Below are 21,800 nucleotides of genomic sequence, written 5' to 3' on the forward strand. Positions count from 1 at the left end.
TGAGATAGAGTAATCATATAACACGTTATTTGTGTAAATCAAGGAGACCAAACTAAGTTGTGGCTGTAACAAACTGGAACTAGGAAAGCCAGCTAGGCTGTAATTTATGTAGAACATCAAAGTCATTTTTTTCTTAAACGTTTCTCAGGTTGCGGGGTCTCCTTGGGATCAGGTTTGTTGTAAGGGCTGTAAAGCTCTTAAAGCACGAGGCATGTAGGTTGTCTCTTTGGATGGATAGTTTTTTAATAATTGGTGATAGTTTACAATAATTGTTCACATTATTACTAACAAGATTAATCTTCCATACTGTCTCTACACTGATCGGCTGTAGTCTTAACTATCTGCCTACAGGTGATCTGTGGTATCATCCATCCATCCATTTGGGAGCCTATTCCAACTGTCAACGGGCAGGAGGCGGGGTACACCCTGAACTGGTTGCCAGCCAATTGCAGGGCACATTGAGACAAACAACCGCAAACACACCTAGGGGCAATTTAGAGTGTCCAATTAATGTTGCATGTTTTTGGGATGTGGGAGGAAACCGGAGTGCCCGGAGAAAACCCAGGCAGGCATGGGAAGAACATGCAAACACAGGCGGCACTGGGATTTGAACCCCAGTTCTCAGAACTGTGAGGCCAACGCTCTACAGCTTCACCACTGTGCTGCCCTTCTTTAAATGCATAGTATATAATTATAGTATTACTACTAAACTTTATTTACAGACCACTTCAAAAAGCAAAAATGCAAGGTAATCACAGCAGAAAGGTATGAAATCCCAACCAAACACCTTTTGCGCCAAAAATGTGTCAAAGAAAGGAAAAAGTTGAATATGAGTCATTCTCAGATCATCTGTTTAATAACAGTATATACACTTTGAAAAAAAAGCATATTTAGCATTTTTCGTTTCTGCCACCTTAGTTTTATATTTGTAAAAGAGGCCCATGCTGAAATAACCATGCTTAAAGTCCTAATTTCAAACGTGAGAGCAAATGTAAACAGCTTCATAAAAAATATCTGTGGCACAATTTACATGCTGCCCTTCAAACTCCGGGCAGAGGTCATAAATTATCTGAACTCATCAATATACCCATGACAGGACTTGGTCAATCATAATACAATATTAATGGTAAAGACGTGAACGGGTCAGAACGATACAAATACAATACTTCATTCATAGCTCAGAAATGAGCAATATTTTGCTGTCTGCTGGAAAAGCAAAATATACAAAGAAATATGGCTGACTCATCCTAGTACTTCAGCCCACAGGTCATTCTGGTGTGTTACAACAACATAAGGCTCACCAGTGGTAGCTTGAGTGACAAAAAAGGACTGTTTCTAAAAGAACCTTGGAAAAAAATAACTCTGAAGATACTAAGATGGATTTGTGTTATTTTTTCGTGAAAAAGTAATATTAACCAAGAGAAGAAAAAGAAAAAAAAATCATAATCAGAAAACAAGTCATAAAACTTAATTTAGGAGAGAATGGCAAATGCATTTTGGCATTAAAAGTTTAAAAAAATATTAATTTAGATTTTTGTTCTTTGAAACAATTTAGATATTTTGATGATATGAACATTAGGTCAATTACTCGTAGGAGTACAATTACAGTAATTGATTTTTCAAAAGTTGATTCAGTGGGCCATGTCTTTACCAATATTGATGAAATTATATGGAAATGACACATATATGTATCTGTGCCAATCGTTACTGTAGCTTGTTTGAGGTTGCAATTACTCAGCTTCACACTAGTTTTATCTGCCCCCTTTGGTCTCTACTGAGACGGGACATTTTTTAAACATTTATCCACCTTTTGCAGCCATGCAATACAAGTTGTACCATCCTATGTGATTAGAAGTTCTTAGTAAATGTTTATGGATGAGATGTATGGGATGGATTAGAAGGAACAGAAGTATTTGTGGACAGGGAAAGCAGTGACTCCAGCCAAAGCTATACCCAGACTGTCTCCAACGCTGGCAGCTGCCATTGCAAACTCCCTCTGTCTGTCTTCTGTCTAAGGAAAAAAAAATCCAGATGAATTTGGCCAATCTGATTCATTCCTGAAGGAAGAAAATCATTAATACAGATAATCAATTGTTTGTTGTGTTACATATGAATTTAGACTAACATCCCCTTTGTTCAAACCAGCAAAATGCGACAAAGCAGTTGGATTGCGTTTCTGACAAATTAATCGCACACACATCAACACAACATGAACACGATAAAATAGCTAACACAAAATCGAATAGTCACCAATGCTGAACGAGTGTTCCCAAACAAGCAACTGTTCGTCCCAGCGGGTATTTCAAGTTAGCGAAAGTTCCAGCCAGTCCAAAAAATGAAAGGTGGCAGTGTCCATGTAGTTAGGGTTCCAAGCAGCGTAGTTTCCCAGAGCAGCGGTTAGGTCGCAAGAAGAAGCCCCATTGTCTGTCTTCCTCATCCTTATATACAGTGAAGAAAGTAAGTATTTGAACACCTGTCCACTGTGAGAGTGATAATCTCGAAAGAAAATTACAGAAATCACAATGTATAATTTTTTAATGATTTATTTGTGTGATACAACTGTAAATACGGATTTGAACACCTGTCTATCAGCTCTAATTCTGACCCTCAAAGACCTGTTCGTCTGCCTTTAAAAGTCCACCTCCATTCCATGTACTATCCTGAATCAGATGCACCTGTGTGAGGTTGTTAGCTGCATAAAGACACTTGTCCACCCCATACAATCGGTAAGATTCAAACTTGTAACATGGCCAAGACTAAAGAGCTGTTGTAAGACACCAAAGACAAAATTGTACAACTCCACATGGCTGGAAAGGGCTACGGAGAAATTGCCAACCAGCTTGGTGAAAAAAGGTCTACCTTTGGAGCAATCATTAGAAAATGGAAGAAGCTAAACATGATGGTCAATCTCAATCGGAGTGGAGACCCATGCAAGATATCACTTCGTGGGGTCTCATTGATCCTTAGAAAGGTAAGGAATCAGCCCAGGACTACATGACAGGACTTGGTCAATGACCTGGAAAGAGCTGGGACCACTGTTTCCAAGGTGACTGTTGGTAATACACTAAGACGTCATGGTTTGAAATCATGCATGGCATGGAAGGTTCCCCTGCTGAAACCAGCACATGTCAAGACCCGTCTTAAGTTTGCCAATGACCATTTGGATGATGCAGAGGAGTCACGTGAGAAAGTTTGGTGGTCAGATAGATGAGACCATAATGGAACTTTTTGGTCATAATTCCACTCACTGTGTTTGGAGGAAGATGAATGATGAGTTCCATCCCAAGAACACCATCCCTCCTGTGAAGCATGGGGGTGGTAGCATCATGCTTTGGGGGTGTTTTTCTGCACATGGGACAGGACAACTGCACAGTATTAAGGAGAGGATGACTGTGGCCATTGTGATATTTTGGGGAACAACCTCTTTGCCTCAGTCAGCGCATTGAAGATGGGTCGTGGCTGGGTCTTTCAACATGACAATGACCCGATCCACACAGCCAGGAAAACCAAGGATTGGCTCCATAAGAAGCATATTAAGGTTCTGGCATGGCCTAAACAGTCTCCAGAGCTACACCCAATAGATAATCTTTGAAGGGAGCTGAAACTCAGCGTTTCTCAGTGACAGCCCAGAAACCTGTCTGATCGAGAGAAGATCTGTGTAGAGGGGGCCAAAATCTCTCCTGCAGTGTTTGAAAACCTGGTGAACAACTACAGGAAACATTTGACCTCTGTAATTGCAAACAAAGGCTATTGTACCAAATGTTAACATTGGGTTTCGCAGGTGTTCAAATGCTTATTTGGAGCTGTATCACACAAATAAATTGTTGTAAACAAAATCATACATTGTGAGTTCTGGATTTTTCTTTTTAGATTACCTCTTTCACAGTGGACATGCACCTACGATGAAAATTTCAGACCCCTCCATGATTTCTAAGTGGGAGAACTTGCAATATAGCAGGGTGTTCAAATACCTATTTTCTTCACTGTAGGTAATGCTTGAAACATTTCATACTTCTGCGTCACACGGACACAGGAGCATTAGAGGACTGTGTCACATAATATGTACTTAAAAGTATGAAAGGAAACAGTGTCACAAAGATCCACATCTTAACAACTTAAAAGCATAAAAGGAAACTGAAGAGAACAAAGAATAAAAATACACACACACACACACACACACCACACACACACACACACACACACACACACACACACACACACACACCAAGGAACAGAAATTTGCAGAGAAAATTTCTGTTGTAATATAACTAACACCTAGTTATATATTATATTAGTTACACTTCGTTACATATAATATATTATATATCAAAAAATACAATAACGAAAACACAGGAAAAAACAAAAGTATCAAAAATCAAACAGAACATTACTTTGGAGAGTGCATCAACTTAAAAGCATAAAAGGAAACTGAAGAGAACAAAGAATAAAAATACACACACACACACATTAAGGAACAGAAATTTGCAGAGAAAATTTCTGTTGTAATATAACTAAGTAACACCTAGTTATATATTATATTAGTTACACTTCGTTAACATATTATAATATATTATATATCAAAAAATACAGAAACGAAAACACGGGAAAAAACAAAAGTATCAAAACACAAACAGAACATTACTTTGGAGAGTGCATCAGTGCGTGCAAGAGCCTCCACCTAAGCACTAACTGGTTGTATCCGGCTGCGCCTTACAACAATGCCCCAGGAATGCAACCTTGGCCTTTCCAAATGGACAGTCAGCTTCCGTGCCGACAATCTCTCGAAGAACTCCTGAATCTTCTTCCATGGCGTAAACGATTGACATCATCCATGTAGGCTTTTACACCTTCCAGACTTGATGTCATTCTATTGACATGTAGCTGGGGCATTCTTCAAGCTAAACGGCATCATTTTGTCTTGATATAGTCCCTCAGGTGTAGCGAGTGCCACAATCTTCTTAGCACGGTCCATGAGCAGCACCTGCCAGAAGCCCTTCAGAAGGTCAAACTTACTCACCTACGTTGCTTGACCGACGTGATCATTGTAATCATCCACTCTCGGCGGAGGGTAAGAGTCAGTTCGTGACAGTGCATTGAGATTTTTCATCTTCGCGCAGCAGGGCCAACCACCACCACCACTCTTAGCCACAAGTACACTTGGTGAACTCCACGGACTGTCACTGGGTTCTATAAAGTCATAGTCCAGCATGTACTGCACCTCCTTCCGCAGAATCTGCTCAACGCATGGTTCATTCGATATGGTCGTTATTTCACAGGAACAGGATCACCCACATCTATATCATGACTAGTTAGGCATGTGCGGCCAGGCACATCTGGAAACAGGTCAGAAAACTCATAAAGCAAATGTGACGTTTCAGCATCCTGGTCAGTTGACAACTGTGTGACTTTCTCTTCAAGGTGAGCTAACACATCGGAATTGCACAATTTTGGAGAAGCATTTTCACTCACATTATCAAACATAACATTGTTAACATCCTCATCATTAACATTGTCATTGAAGCTTGCATCATCATCAACTGTCATAACCAGAACTCTAGTGTGGACCCAAATGCACGACTCGATAGGCAAGGAGGCAGTTAAAGGAAGGTCTTTATTCTTTCCAGGTTCGTAAGCCGGAAGGTCAGTCGGAGAGAGCAGCAGTATCAAGAACGTCAAGCTTACTGGGTTGGTCGGAGGACAGGCAGAGGTTGGTACACCTGGATTCAGGATCAGGAACAAGGAAGTGCGGGAACGAGGCATGGATGGCAACGATCTGGCAAAGTCAGACCGTCCGCTGGGTGCTATACAAAAATTAGGGTTAATTATCCCCGATGAGGCGCAGGTGTGCAGGAGACCTGCACCGCCAGGGCTGGGACCGGCAGGACCATGACATCAACTGTACAATCAGTAACTGGGGAGGAGAGTTATATAGCAATACAACTGACTTCTTCTTCAACATGTTTTCAGACTTATCAGTAGGACCTGAGGAGTTTGTAGATAAGTCATCAGCTTCTGAGGCTACAGAATGAACTGTACTGTATCTGATAGATCACAAATGGAATCATTCGGCAAAGAAGTCTCAGAAAAAATGTCTTTTGAAATCGAAGGAGTTAGTCATGAGACGGAAAAATACCAAGAAAGTCACACTTTAACTTCTCTCTATTGGCCGAACACTCCGGAGAAACATTGACAATAGGATCAGCGCCAACCCGTGCCCCCACAAGATCGTTGCCGGTCAGCAGATCAACACCCGGAACTGGAAGATAGTCGAGAACACCAATCTCGATGGTGTCAGAAACCAAATCTGAAGTCAAATTTACAATATGCATAGGAGCAAGCCACTTATACCCTTAATAATATCTGAGTTAGTTGAAGACTGCAGAAAAAGGCAAAATATCCTTCAAGATCAGAGAATGCAGAGCTCCAGTGTCCTTCAGAAAGTAAGGGGCCTTGGTGGTAGAATTATCTGAGGCCACTTGAGGTTTTCAGCAACTTTCTCAAAGTAGAGGAAGTACTTATCAACTTCTTTTTCATTGAAACGAGGGACCATTTTGACACACCGTGTAATATCAAAAGAGGATGAACTAAGAGAATCAAAGGACCTTTCAAGTTTAAGTTCAATCTCTTCTTTCCTCCGTCTCTCTTTTTCAATCTCAAGTTGTAATTCCAGTTTTCTTACTTACAAAACGTCCAAAGTTTCCTCTTTTACCAAGGCCCAAACATCTGGAACAAAAATGTCCTCATCAATGTAATGATTCAGAACGATGTTCAAAATTTGGAATTTCCTCATAGCAGGTTTGGCATCAAGTTGGAAATAACTAGCAACTTTCAAGAGATCGGATTTGCTTTAATCACATATGGATTCTGGGTTAGGGGACCTAATAAAGTGCTCAACATTAAACTCCCTTTTGCTGGCTTCACAGTTTCAGTTGCAAATATGTATAAAAAAAAAAAACGTTTTTAAACAGATGTCTCGAATGTCAAATTAATTCGATCCCGGACGAGTCCCCAAATTTGTTACGTATGAATTTAGACTAACGTCCCCTTTGTTCAAACCAGCAAAATGCTAAAATGCTACAAGTATTGCATTTCTGACAATTTTATTTCACACACATTAACACAACACAAACACGATACAATAGCTAACACAAAATAGGCGTTAAAGAACAAAGTAGTTGAGTCACAATGGTGAATAGTCACCAATGCTGAAAAAGTGTTCCCAAACAAGCAAATGTTCATCCCAGCAGGTATTCCAAGTTGGCAAAAGTTCCAGCCGGTCCAAAAACGAAAGGCGGCAGGTGTCCATATAGTTAGCGTTACAAGCAGCGTAGTTTCCCAGAGCAGCAGGTAGGTCATAAGAAGAAGCCCCGTTGTCAGTCTTTCTCGTCCTTATATAGGTAATACTTGAAACATTTCAGACTTCCGCATCACAAAGTGTTCGCGTCACACGGACCCAAGAGCATTAGAGGACCATGTCACATTATAAGGACTTAAAATTATGAAAGGAAACAGTGTCACAAAGATCCGCATTTTAACAACTTCATCTTCTTCTTTTCCTTTCAGCTTTCCCCGTTAGGGGTTGCCACAGCGTGTCATCTAAGATGAACGCATATTGGTTTTGCACAGTTTTACGCTGGACGCCCTTGCAGAAGTAACCCCTCTGCATTTTAGCCGGTGGAGAAAAGCTTACAGCACCTGGTATTCCCAGGCAGTCTCCCATCCAAGTACTAACCAGGGCCACCCGCTTAGCGTCAGAGATCTGACGAAATCGGGCGTTCTCAGGGTAGCATGGCCGTAAGCCCGCATCTTAACAACGTAAAAGCATAAAAGGAAACTAAAGAGAACAAAGAATAAAAACACACACACACGTAACAGTTGTTTACGTTACTCAATAAAAGTTGATATACAGAGACAGAAGGAGAACATGCAAACTCACACAGGCAAGGCAAAATTTGAACCCAGGTCCTCAGAACTGTGAGGGCAGATGTGGTAACCAGTTATCCACCATACCACAAAGGTGAAATATTTCCACTGTAATTCATCTATCCATTTTCTGAGCTGCTTATCCTCACAAGGGTCACGGGAGTGCTAGAGCCTATCCCAGCTAACTTTGGCCAAAAGGCAGACGACACCTTGAACTGGTCACCAGTCAGTCACATGGCACACATTGACAAGAAGACTTGAGTGGGAATCAATCCCATGCTACCTGCACCAAAATCAGGTGTGTGTTCTACTACACTGTCAGTGACTCAAGTGCTTCCTCTTCTTCTTTTCCTTTTGGCTTGTCCTTGTTCGTTAGGGGTCGCTACAGCGTTTCATCTTTTTCCATCTAAGCCTATCTCGTGCATCTTCCTCTTTAACACCCAGTGTCCTCATGTCCTCCCTCATGACATCCATCAACCTTTTCTTTGGTCTTCCTCTCACTCTTTTGCCTGGCAGCTCCATCCTCAGCACCCTTCTACCAATATACTGACTCTCTTGTCTCTGAAGATGTCCAAACCATCTAAGTCTGCTCTCTCTAACCTTGTCTCCAAAACATCCAACTTTGGCTGTTTCTCTAAGGAGCTCGTTTCTAATCCTATCCAACCTGTTCACTCCAAGTGAGAACCTCAGCATCTTCATTTCTGCTACCTCAACTTATGCTTCCTGTTGTTTCTCCAGTGCCACGGTCTCTAATCCATACATCATGGATACATACTTCACCATTGTTTTATAAACTTTGCCTCTCATCTTTGCGGAGACTCTTCTGTCGCATAGAACACCAGACACCTTCCGCCAAACTGTTCCACCCCGCTTGGACCCATTTCTTCCCTTCTTTACCACACTCCCCATTGCTCTCTATTGTTGACCCCAAGTATTTGAAGTCATCCACCCTCGTTCAATGGCATTTATTGTAAATGCTTATTAATCACTGTCTGGAAAGTATTAAAGTATCAGTGGCGGTGGCGCAGCTGGAAAGCGTTAGCCTCACAGTTCTGAGGTCCGGGTTCAATCCCGGACCTCCTTGTGTGGAGTTTGGATGTTTTCCTCATGCCTGTGTGGTGTTTTCTCCGGGCACTCCGGTTTCTTCCCACATCCCAAAAACAAACAACATTAATTGGACACTCTAAATTGCCCACAGGTGTGATTGTGAGTGCGGCTGTATGTCTCAATGTGGCTGGCAACCTGTTCAAAGTGTACCCTTTCTCCTGCCCGTTGACAGCTGAGATAGCCTCCAGCACTTCCTCGACCCTCGTGAGGAGAGGGGGCTAAGAAAATGGATGGGATAGATGGATATATCATAATACTATAATGAATACTTATGTTTCAAACTGCATTTGCAATTCAATTTAACGATGTAATACTCTAGAGAGGTGTACGTATTTCATTTGTCCACTTGAGGTCACCATCTACAAACACTACACAATCACATGCCTATTCAACATGGGTGTCGTCTGCTTGAATGATATGAACAACAAGCCATGTGGACGTGTTGTGCACAGGCTTGTGTTTTAAAAGGTTTCTTATTCTGCTTAGAGTCCAGTGGACCTTATCTGAGTCCTTGCAGCCAGATTAAAATACAGCCAATAAAGATAACTGTATTAGAGATGTGGAGATGAGTGCACTATATTGACCTATTTAAAAAAAAATCGGTTATACACGAGGTCTAAAATAAGAGAACTGGAATTTTTGCAAACGATTTCTGTATTCAGTATGAAGAGTCCCCTTGGAAAACTGGAGTTGTGCTTTGATGCAGAATAAATCAACAGTAAGTAAAGAAGTCAGACCTCTTTGCTAATGAAGTAGAAGGTGTTAACATATGCAGTTCCACCAAGAAGACCCTCATAGAAGATGATGGCAAACACCAACCAGGTATTAGGCAGGAATTTGTAACACACCTCCAGCAAGAGCAGCACTGCATTCAACACCTGCGGAGTCAAGAAATGGGGAAACATTTCCAAGGTTTTCACAGAGGTGAAAGTATATAACACAATCTACTTATAGAGCTTGTGCACCTATGTCACCGAAGTCACGTGACTGGCCATATTGTTGGTCAAACAAAGGATTGTTCAATGCTTAGTCCGTTGAGACACAACCAAAATATGTCTTATAGAACGAAGCCCAGAGTTTTGTCCAATACCATTAAACGTTTAGAAGGTGATAATCAACAAAGGTACTTGGAAAAATGAAAGACACTTGGCATAGAGGACCCATATTTAATGCCAAAGTTGATGTTTTCGCTGACAAGAAAGTGGACTGTTAACCTGCTTCCGCTTGTCTTGGACAACTGGATCTACACATGTATCTGGTGAGTAAGTTGTCGAGATTTATATAGAAGAGTTTGAAAGTGTATAAAAGTCTGGATGCATACAAATGCTTCATTGCTGGATCTGTTCTCAATAAAAAATAAATCCCACATAATGATGGAGCCACTCAGATTTTTCCAATACAAATACCAATATGTAAATAGATGACCCCTGGTTTTACATAAACTCGCATTCATTAGCTATGATTTGAAAAAGAAAAAAAAAAAAGAGGACGGAGACGGCTCCTCCGTACACGGAAGCGTATCGCTGTCGCACATAAACCTCCGTAAACCTTCTTTGCAGCAGATGGTTTATTTTCTTTTTTTTAAGTACGCATTGTTCTCAAATGAGTCAATTTGGCATTATGAATACTTATTTTTAATTTGAGATTGAGAAGAATAACTCCTACCTGAAATGAAATGATTGCTACACAGGTATGTGTATTTGGTTGGGCACCATCCATCACATTTAATTGCCGAAATCCATTGATCTTTTTTGGTCTTTTCAGATGGTATTCTGTACAAATACCAATATTTAAATAAATGACCCCTGGTTTTACACAAACTCACATTCACTAACTATGGTTGAACAAAAAAAAGACAGGGAGACGGCTCCTCCGTACACGGAAGCGTATTGCTGCCACACGTAAACCTCTCTGCGACAGTCGGTTTATTTTCTTTTTTAAAAAATGGACTGTTCTCAAATGAGTCAATTTGGCATGATAGATACTAATTGGTAATTTGAGATTAAGAAAATCCTACCTGAAATGAAGTAAGATCCACACAGGCATGTGTATTTGGTTGGGCACCAGCCATCACATTTAATTGCCGAAATTCATCAATCTTTTCTTGTCTTTTCAGCTGGTACGCTATCGAATGATCTCTTTGAATATCTGTCTCGTCTGTTGTGACAACCAACAGCACAACAGGTCTCAGATATTGTAAATATTCTCCTCCGGTTCAATGTGTCCCACAATGTTGAGCAGCTCTGTTTGACCGGCAATATGGCATCATGAAAATGGTGACGTCACGTGCACGAGCTCTATAAGCCAGAAATTTACATACACTGTGCAAAAATGCTTCTGGTCTCCAGGCTGGTAGAGCTTAAACAGAAGGCTCTGGCCAGCATGATCATAATTCAATAAATCCTGCTGATTTTGGACCGAATGCTGTGAATACTCGACGTGGGACACTGCTGGGGTCGACTTCAGTGGACTAAAACCACCATCTGTGCAACCTTAGTCATATCGTTCGCGTCAAAGCTGCTCGGACTAAGCTAACAACGAAAGTGTCTGTTTTCTAGTATTTACTGAGGAGGAAAACATCAAATGCAAGTATCTACACGTCCTGCAAAACCTACGCATCGTATACAACGAGGGGAGTGGGTATCAATAAGAAGTTGGGCGAGTGGAAACACCAACATAAACTTGCTTATCTGCCGAGTATTCCTGACCGAAGCTTGCTAACAACAAGACGCGTTTGTGATCAATTCGTGGATGCTGAAGAAACATCGAACGTGTCATAACTTATATGACGAAGGCCGTGAGGACTTAAGAAACTTAACAAGTCTTATCTTAGTACCAAAATTGGTGCCGTATCGTTCGCATTGAAGCTGCTCGCCACAAGTTGGCCCACCGTGCTAACATTTTGCCTACATAGAGTATACAACGAGGACCAAACATCAGTCGTTGAGTTAACCTTGAACTACTCATGAGGGCCATTGTGGTTTGAATACCCTCCATCCACGTATCCTTTAAATTGCCACATCCTTTATATTTTTAACACAGATAGTATGTGATTTGTGTACCTTATGTGCTGACAGTGTTTATTGTGATTGCTTTCATTCGATCTTAAGTTTAACATAGAGTAGGTAGTATATCAATTGTGTATCTTTTGTGCTGACTGTTTATTTGATTGGTTCTTTTTGATTATCTGCGGCGCGTTGGGCAGAACATTATTGTGCTACCTGTCGGACAGTCCCAAGCCGGATAAATGCAGAGGGTTGCGTCAGGGAGGGCATCCGGCGTAAAACTGTGCCAAACATACATGAGCGTTCATCATGCGAATTCTACAACCGTTAGGTCGTGGCCCGGGCTTCCAACACCCGCACCCGGAAATGTTAATCTACAAGGCACAGGTAGAAATTCAGATAATGTAGGTTGAATACAAAAAAGAGGAGGAAAGCGGCTTAGTCGGCAGAAGAAGAAGAGGAATGCACGGACCATACAGCTGTGTGTAGGGACTTTGAACATTGGGACTATGACAAGAAAAGCTCAGAAGTTAGTTGACATGATCCAAGAGAGCAAGTGGAAAGGGAGTAAGGCTAGACGGGCAGGAAACAGCAAGTGAGGCTGGGGCACAGCACCTCATCCACATGCACCATCAGCACCGGAGCACCCCAAGGTTGTTTCCTCTCAGCGCTGCTCCTCTTGCTGAACACAAACCACTGCACCTCGTGGCATCCAACTGTCAAACCCCTGAAGTTCGCAGATGACACCACGCTAATCAAACTCATCAAAGCCAGCAACGAGTCTGCATATCGACAGGAAGTGGCAAGACTGGCGCTTTGCCGTGGTCTACACAACCTGGCATTGAATACTCTAAAGAGTGTAGAGATGATTGTGGACTTCAGGAGGCAAGCTTCACAACAGCTGCCCCTGACGCTGTCCAACTGTCTTGTGGCAACTGTCGAGACCTTCAATTTCTTGGGAATTACCGTCTCAAAGGACCTGAAATGGGAGACGAACATCAACTCCATCCTCAAAAAAGCCCAGCAAAGGATGTACTTCTTGCAGCTTCTGAGGAAGCACAGTCTTTCACACGAGCTGCTGAGTCAATTCTACACAGCGGTCATCCAATCAGTACTGTGCACCTCCATCAAAGTCTGGTCTTGGGCCACCACAAAAAAGTGCAACCGACAATCAAAACATCTGAACAGATTATTGGCACTACTCTTACCCACTATTGAGGACTTGCACGCAAAGCAAACTGGGTCCAGAGCAGGCAGGATTCTTTCGGATCCTCCACATCCTGGCCCCCAGCTCTTCCAGCTCCTCCCGTTGGAAAAGCGCTTCAGTTCAATGCAAGTCAAGACTAGCAGGCATTCAAACAGTTTTTTCCCTCTGGCAATTAAGTTTAAGTTCTTGATCAGCAAATTTACGATTTTCTGCCTTGTGCCATTGTTGGGACAATCACATTTTGCTGGTCCAATCAAGAACAGTATTAGAACTTATTTTTGTAGATCAATGCACAATTTGTCACTTTAACCTGCTCCCTTTGCACAACTGTCATTGCACATTACGGGAACCTCGAACGGGTAAAGGCAAGCTGTACAGAATGTGGGATGTTGACACACTTATCTCGTACCTGTTCTAAACGAACATTTTACATCTTGCATGACTTTTATAAGCAATAGTTCCTTAAAATAGGAATGTGTCGTTTGTTGATCTTGCTGGTTTGTTGTTCCTTATTCTATATATCGTACCAGGACAGCACCGTCTGCCGAAGAAAAATTCCTTGGGTGTTTTTTTTTTCTTTTTTTTTTACACACTTGTTCAAATAAAGCTAATTCGAATTCTAAGAAATTCTCTCATTACTGTGACATTTGACAAAATTAAATAACTTTGGTAGTGGCACCATGGTGTAGCTCTAGAGCGTTGGCCTCAAAGTTCCGAGGACCGGGGTTCAATTTCTAATTTTCCCCATGTCTGCATGTCTGCGTAACCCACGATAAGGTCACTAGATAAATTACTGACGAGCTCTTCTAGGATGTCATATTGGCTGGGACTTTCTGACAGTTCTGCCATGGTTATGTGTGCAGTAGCTTGTATGAGATATGCACTTAAATTATTTGTAATGTAGGCTTGTTAGAGCAGTGCGTCTCGTTCGGCCTTGAGGCACAGTATAAGCGATGTACTGTTAAAATACTGGAGCAATGCAGCCGATGGGGGGACAAGACAATGGAATCTGTAGGCCAGTCCCAAGCACGGATAAATGCAGAGAGTTGTGTCATCTGCTGTAAAACTGTGCCAAACAAATATAAGCGTTCATCTAAAGAATACCATACCAGATTGATCATGGCCCGTGATAACAACACCCGCCCCTAGCACCGTGAACCTGCAGGATGTCGGTGGAAATTCAGCTACTGTGGGTTGAAGACAAAGAAGAGGAGGAAACTGGATTCGTCAGCAGAAGAAGAAAACGAATGCGCAGAGCCTAGAACTGAGTGTAGGGAGTTTGAATGTTGGGACTATTACAGGAAAAGCTCAGGTTGTTGACATGATGATGAGGAAAAATGTTGATATATTGTGCATCCAAGAGAGCAGGTGTAAAGGTAGTAAGGCTAGATGTTTAGGAGCAGGGTTTAAATTATTTTACCATGGAGTAGATGGGAAGATAAATGGAGAGTAGGGGTTATTTTAAAGGAAGAGCTGGCTAAGAATGTCTTGGAGGTGAAAAGAGTATCAGCTCGAGTGATGAGGCCGAAATTTGAAATTGAGGGTGTTATGTATCATGCGATTAGTAGCTATGCCCCACATGTAGGCTGTGACCTATAGTTGAAAGAGAAATTATGGAAGGAACAAGATGAAGGTGTTCTTAGCATCCCAGAGAGAGAGAGAGAGAGAGAGAGTTGTGATTGGCGCAGATTGTAATGAACATGTTGGTGAAGGAAACAGGGGTGATGAAGAAGTGATGGGTAAATACAGCATCCAGGAAAGGAAATTTGAGGGACAGGTGGTGGTGGACTTTGCAAAAAGGATGGTAATGGGAGTAGAGAACATTTTTTTCCAAAAGAAGCAGGAACATAGAGTGACCTACAAGAGCAGAGCGAGAAGCACGCAGGTGGACGATATTTTGTGCAGACGATACAATCTGAAGGAGGTTACTGACGATAAGGTAGTGGTAGGGGAGAGTGGAGCTCAAAAGCGTGGGATGGTGGTGTGGAGGATGACTCTGGTGGTGGGTACGAAGATTAAGAAGACAAAAGTAGAGCCAAGAACCATGTGGTGCAAGCTGTGAAAGGAAGAATGTTGTGCGGCCTTTCAGAAAGAGGTGAGACAGGCTCTAGATGGACAGGAAGAGCTCCGGAAAGACTGGACGACTACAGCCAAGGTGATTAGAGAGAGACGCAGGAGCGCACTTGGTGTGTCTTCTGGGAGGAAAGGGAAGAAGAAGACTTGGTGGTGGAATCCCAAAATACAGGATGTCATACAAGAAAAGAGATTAACAAAGAAGTGGGACCCTGAGGTCTGAGGAGAGGCGAAAGGAAGACATTGAGATGTGACATAGGCAAAATGTAGAGGTGGTGAAAGCTAAACAAGAGGCATATGACGACATGTCCACCAGGTTGAACATGAAAGAAGGAGAAAAGGATTTCTACAGGTTGGCCAGAAAGAGGACTAGATATGGGAAGCAGATAAGGGTGCATCAGGATAGAGATTGAAATGTGTTGACTGGTGCCAGTAGTGTGCTAAATAGATGGAAATAATATTTTGAGAAGTTGATGATTAAAGAAAATGAGAACAGGAAGAGTAGAAGAGGCAAGTGTGAAGGACCAACAAGTGGCAATGATTAGCAAGGGGGAAGTTAGAAAGGCACTAAAGAGGATGAAAAATGCAAAGGCGGTAGGAATGAGGGTTCATACTCAGTCTGACCAAAAAAATTTAAGGCCTTTTTAGGGGCATTCTTAGGGGCTGACACGAAAAATTTAGGGCTGACACAGAAAAAATTTAGGGCCGACAAAAAATGTAGGGGCATCGTGGGAAATCAAGAGTAAGGAAAAAAGACTCACCCAATGGTGCCATCAACCGTTCTTGGTTCATCAAATGTTCCAGTACCTCAGTACCTGTGACAGTGATCACCTGTCGCCCCTTGTGGTAGTTCTCATTGATATGACCATTGTCAATGTCTTCACATAACAGTCTACAGAAAAACAGATTCTAACTACAATTGCAACTATATACACAAATGTCTTCTACTGATGTCTCTCTGAGCACCCCTACTCTAGCTCCTTGAGCCTACCCAGTGCCTCCTCTATTTGTTGATGCAGAGGTGCCAAAGTGGCTCTCTTGCCCTTTGCTCTGCCTCTGAGTGCATTGGCCTCGGTGATAAACCTCAGTTTCCTCTTTTCTTCTGCCTCCTCACACAGCCTGTCACCCTTCTCAATAAGCGTAGATATGTCAGTCTCTATTCTGGCTTTTTTGGCTTTGAGGCAGAAGAGATGAAAACTGGGCAGCGATGCCAAATGTAGCCAAGTACAAAGTCTTTCTTTCCCCACAGTGGTAGTTTTTAGCAATATCACTGTCTGGGAACATGACTGCAAACACTTTTGAATAATTTTCACAAGATTTGTAACTGTAATGGCTGCAGATCACTTTTAAAGTCCACACGATCTCTGCCTTTAACGAGTCCATCTTCTTGTATTGAACTACGTTCATAAAGCCTGACTTCTGGCTGGTTGAAGTCGATGGCTGGACAACTGTAGGTGCCCATGCACTGCTAGTACCACTGGCTGAAGTTGATGCTTCACTATCTTGATATTTTGAAACAGATTCATACCAACGGAAGATGAGAGTCTTCGCCAAATCAGCGTGTCTCCTGTTTTTACGGTGCGACTCCAGCGCTTTGACACCCATCTTTTCAAGCTGGTAACAGATGGCAGTAAAACATGTGCCGATCTTTTGGATCTCGACGAACCCAGCTCCCAAACTCCTTACTTTCAACCCAAGCTTCTTGAAAAATGCACTTCCTCGTGATACAAGTTGGATCGATGAAAGAACTACGCTACGTCGTAATGAAGACGAAGTGAAATGCCTACTCACGGAAACAAACAATGGAATATCGACAAGATGGCGACTAGTTGTCAACACGGTGACTTCCGTTGACAATTTCCGGCTGTTTTGGACGCCAGACGGATCGCTATTTTTTTTTTAAATAAAAGAATTTTTTTTAGGGTGAATTTTGGCGGTAGAGGCCTCCCTTTGATTTTTTTTAATTTAAGGCCTTTTTAGGGGCTTGACCGGTTTTTGCGGATTTTTAAGGACTTTTAGGAGCCCCTAAATGAGCCTTTGAAAATTTAGGGGTCTTTAGGGACTTTTAGGGCCGCGTGCGCACCCTGTAGGTCCTGATGACATATCTGTGATGATATACCGTAATTTCCCACCTACAAGCCGTGACTTTTTTCTGTTTACCATCTGTCTTTGTAAATATCTCGTGTTTCAATGTGGGTTTCAATGTGGGCACTTGCGGCTTTTACACAGCTGCGGCGTATGTTACAGATATACTCAGTGAGGCTTGTAACCAAGTGCGCTATGTAGGCCAGGAATTACAGTCGAAGCAATTTGGGTGACAGAGAGGTGGCTGTGGAGTTTTTGACCAACCTATTCAACAGAATACTAGCAGGCAAGAAGATGCCTGAAAAATGGAGGCTTTGGAGACATCGAAGAATTCCTGGCAAAAACGAGAGAACGCGGGTTCATTCCCACAACTATCAATTGAGCTACCCGCTATTTCTCTCGTCGCTCAACAACAACAAGAACGGAAGCTCCAGCAGAAGTCTCTGAGCGATGAATGGTAACTATACAGTAATATAATACAAGTGATTTATAATTTATATTTATATTATAACTTGAGCATCCTGTATATACTATATTTATAAGGTTTTGTAGTTAAATATTTGACTAAATAACTCTTTTTGTCTCAAATATACAAAGTACAAATACTGTTTACATATTTTAAACATTCTCATACCCACATTAACAACCCTGGCGACTTCACGGTTTTTAAATTTTCGCGGGTTTTGGTACCAATTAACCGTGAAAAACGAGGGATTACTGTATATATATTGTACATAGATACAGCTTACCTGGAGTAAAGCAAGGCCCCAGAGTTTCCTGATCTTCATACAACAAAGCGAGGATCGAGAGATAAACACCCCAACCTGATAAAATGTCTGATACCTAACAGAAAAGGAACCATGTTGAATGTTTTAGCAAAGAATACCACAATGTAAGCTCAAAATAAAGTCAATTTTAAAAACTTTAAGTTCATGTATTAGAGAAGATTTTGCATGCATTTGGGAAATCTCACGTTTTAATTCACTCATTCATTTTCTGTATCGCTTATACTCACTATGGTCGCTAACTCAGCTGACTCTGGGTGAGGAGGGGGGGGGGGTAGACCCTGAACTGGTTGCCAGCCAGTCGCAGGGCACATGTAAACAAATGATGAGCACTCACATTCACACATCAGGAAACCTACCATGCATATTTTCAGGATGAATCAGGACACCAGAGTACCTAGAGAAAACCCACTTTATCATGTGAGAAAATGTAAACTCCACACAAGCGAGGGTGAACTGTGAGGCAGTTGTGGTAACATGTGGGTCACTGTGCCGCCTTTTTTCTTCTATTTATGTAAAATGGAACTAAGTACAACCTTTGTATCTTTGTTTGTTTGAGTGTAAAAGTTATTTTCTGCCTATAATATTTTAGGCGGCATGGTGGCGCGACTGGTTAGAGCATCTGCCTCACAGTTCTGATGACTGGGGTTCAAATCCCAGCCCCGCCTGTATGGAGTTTGCACGTACTCCCAATGCCTGCGTCGTTTTTTTTACGGGCAGTCTGGTTTCCTAACCCTATCCCAAAAACATGGATTAATTGGAGACTCTAAATTTCCCATATGTGTCATTGTCGGTGTGACTGTTGTTTGTGTATATGCCTTGCAATTGGATGGAAACCAGTTCAGGGTGTAACCTGCCTCCTGCTGCGAAGTCAGCTGGGATAGGCTGCAGCTCCCACAACCCTTTTGAGGTTAAGCGACTATAGTACTTTTATGTGTACACAGTGGAATTCTCATTTGTTTACCTCACAGTCAAAGGTTCTGCTGGGTTCTATTCTCAGCTCTCGCTTTTCTGTTATTGTACTCTCTTTTATCCATGTACTCAGCCTCCGTCCCACATTTAAAAAAAAAAAAAAATGTTGTTTATTGACAACTTATTAATTGCCGATACAATGAAAAAAAAAAAAATTTCACTGCAGGTGTGAATGTGAATGGATGTGTGCATCTACAGGCCTTTATGTTTGTGGAAATTGAATCCCAAACGTCTGCCTCATGTCTCGGCTTCAGCTGGGACAAGCTCCTCCTGATTTGTGACCCTTCACATGTTAACTAGTGCAATATGGATGCGTTGCTATTTTAATTGTAATTACTAACCAGCGATACTGCTCTGCATGGTTGAGGAAAAACTTTTGGAAATACAGGAGCTCCATCTAGGGAAATAGTTTAATTTCAAAATATTTCACATTAAGTGAAATTTCATCATCTATGACTACGAACAAATTGAGTTAATAGTATGTTGCAACAGAGAACTTACCAAGCCCTGGTTAATGAAGTATTCAGCATAATAGACAACTCCCAAGGCACAGACAAACGGTATCAAGGTCTATAGGATTTGCAAGGAAAAACAGTGAAGCAGTGTCATCTTGACAATTATAGTGGATATAAAGTGTACACACCCCACTTCAAACATCAGGGTTAATTGAAGTTAAAAAAAAAAACAACAAACACAGATATACAGTATACCCTCATTTTCAAATGGGGGTTACGTTGCAAAAGAAACCTGCGTTAAGTGAAATCTGTCGTAAAAGTTCTTTTTTTTTCTTTTTAATGTTTTGTCATTCATTATATATTTTTCTCATTTACAGGATGTTTTTTTTTAATTTAAAATGCATTTTGTTTCGATTTTTTTTTTATTGACAGCATGTTTTTTCAAGAGTATATATTTTTTCTTTCTTCTTTTTGTTACTTACCTATGTTTTAAGGCTGTTGAAACCCTAACCGCACACTATAAACTTTCTCAGAAAAGCATTAAACTTTTCTCACATTTCTCTCATTGAAACACTCAAACTTCAAACATTCATAGATTAATTAAAAAGTACATGACTGTATTATTGAATGAAACCGAAGATTGAAACCTGTTTGAGGCCAAAACATTTATTTGAGAAATAAATATATAAACATCCCTCCATTTATTTTCTTCTGCTTTATCCAGGTCTGGGTAGAAGCATTTTCGTATAAGAAGAAAAAATTATGTTTTTTAGAAATTTGAAATTTAATTTTAATAATCACTCATTCAGATTGGACAAACAAGATAGTATGAATCGCGATTGAGGCATGTTTTACAGTTGCTATAGCCGGCTGGTGTGGCTCTGCTGTAGTGTCTTTTTCCACTGAAACATGTTGGTGCAGGTCTCATTTTGCAAGTGAAAATCATAGCCGTTTTGTTGTTGGGGCTATTTTTTTCTGGTTGAGAATATTCTTATTAACAGTCATGCCACCTTTAATTCTGATTGAGAACTGTAATGAAGGAAACATCAAAGGATCCCATTCTAGTGCAGTTGGCTGAATTCTTCGGTCATAGTTGCTAAGCGATCAAGCATGAGACCATCCTCCTTGTCTGTCTCAACATTTGTCTTCTTCCTCTTCAATACTAAAGAGGCACAGTACGAGCATTTAACAGTTGTGTAAATTAGGCAAGCTGAATGCATTCTGTACTGTACAGGACAGTTGTTACGGAGAAGATTGATTGACAATGGTCTATAGTCCCTTAGGGATACAGAACACAGTGTGCATTCAGAAGCTGTAAAAAAGCCTGCTACAATGTAAAAAAATTACACACACAAAAATATATATACTGTAATTTCTTGAGTATAATCCGTCCTGAAGTATAATGTGTACCCCCAAAGTTGCAAAAATCAGGAAAACCCTTCTACCAAAGTACAATGCGCACCACCAATTTGCTGCTACCCAAAGGCTAAAAATACTGGGAATTATCTGTATTTCTATTTTGCTAGGTTTGTACTTTTATTGTTTGTACTTGTATTGTTTTTCAAAAAATTGTCTGTACAACAATCATTAATAATAACCTTTGTGCATGTGCTGATGTAGTGGTAATGTATATCTCGGGACAGGCCACAGGACATGCTTGTCCTGGTCCCTGTAATTGTCAGAAATAAATGCTCAATGATGGCATAAATTCTTTCCTTTCGGCTTGTCCCGTTAGGGGGTCACCACAGCGTTTCATCTTTTTCTATCTCAGCCTGCATCTTCCTCCCTAACACCAACTGTCCTCATGTCTTCCCTCACAACATCGATCAACCTTCTCTTTGGTCTTCCTCTCGCACTTTTGCCTGGCAGCTCCATCCTCAGCACCCTTCCACCAATATCCCCACTGTCTCGCCTCTGGACATGTCCAAACCATTGACGTCTGCTCTCTCAAACCTTGTCTCCAAAACATACAACTTTTGCTGTCCCTCTAATGAGCTCATTTCGAATCCTACTCCCTCCTAGCGAGACCCTCAACATCTTAATTTCTCCTACTTCGAGTTCTGCTTCCTGTTGTCTCTTCTGTCATGGCTGTGCTGGTCCCCGATGCGGGACGCACCTGCTCCAATCAGCAGATGCGCAGACTGGCACCTCGTCTTTGTAATTACGTCTCACGTATTTATGGCCACAC

General features: G+C 41.5%; 1 protein-coding gene and 1 pseudogene across 8 annotated transcripts in view; both read right to left on the reverse strand.

Moving 5' to 3' along the window:
* Window positions 1–830: 830 nt before the first annotated feature.
* The window catches only part of cln3 (CLN3 lysosomal/endosomal transmembrane protein, battenin), a 97,448-nt gene continuing 76,478 nt past the window's right edge, over window positions 831–21,800 (reverse strand). For 2 of the 8 annotated variants that reach the window (XM_061845671.1, XM_061845667.1), the window contains 6 exons: window positions 19,659–19,727; window positions 19,499–19,554; window positions 18,150–18,243; window positions 9,768–9,908; window positions 9,166–9,248; window positions 831–2,011 (listed from right to left, as the gene is read on the reverse strand). In XM_061845671.1, coding sequence (XP_061701655.1) covers window positions 1,948–2,011; window positions 9,166–9,248; window positions 9,768–9,908; window positions 18,150–18,243; window positions 19,499–19,554; window positions 19,659–19,727 — 507 coding nt within the window. In that variant the 3' untranslated portion in view covers window positions 831–1,947. The other 6 variants (XM_061845669.1, XM_061845668.1, XR_009798741.1 and 3 more) reach the window with 6 other exon arrangements.
* Window positions 7,684–7,800, reverse strand: LOC133515173 (5S ribosomal RNA; annotated as a pseudogene).

Source organism: Syngnathoides biaculeatus, chromosome 16 (assembly GCF_019802595.1).
Source record: "Syngnathoides biaculeatus isolate LvHL_M chromosome 16, ASM1980259v1, whole genome shotgun sequence".
NCBI lineage: Eukaryota > Metazoa > Chordata > Actinopteri > Syngnathiformes > Syngnathidae > Syngnathoides > Syngnathoides biaculeatus.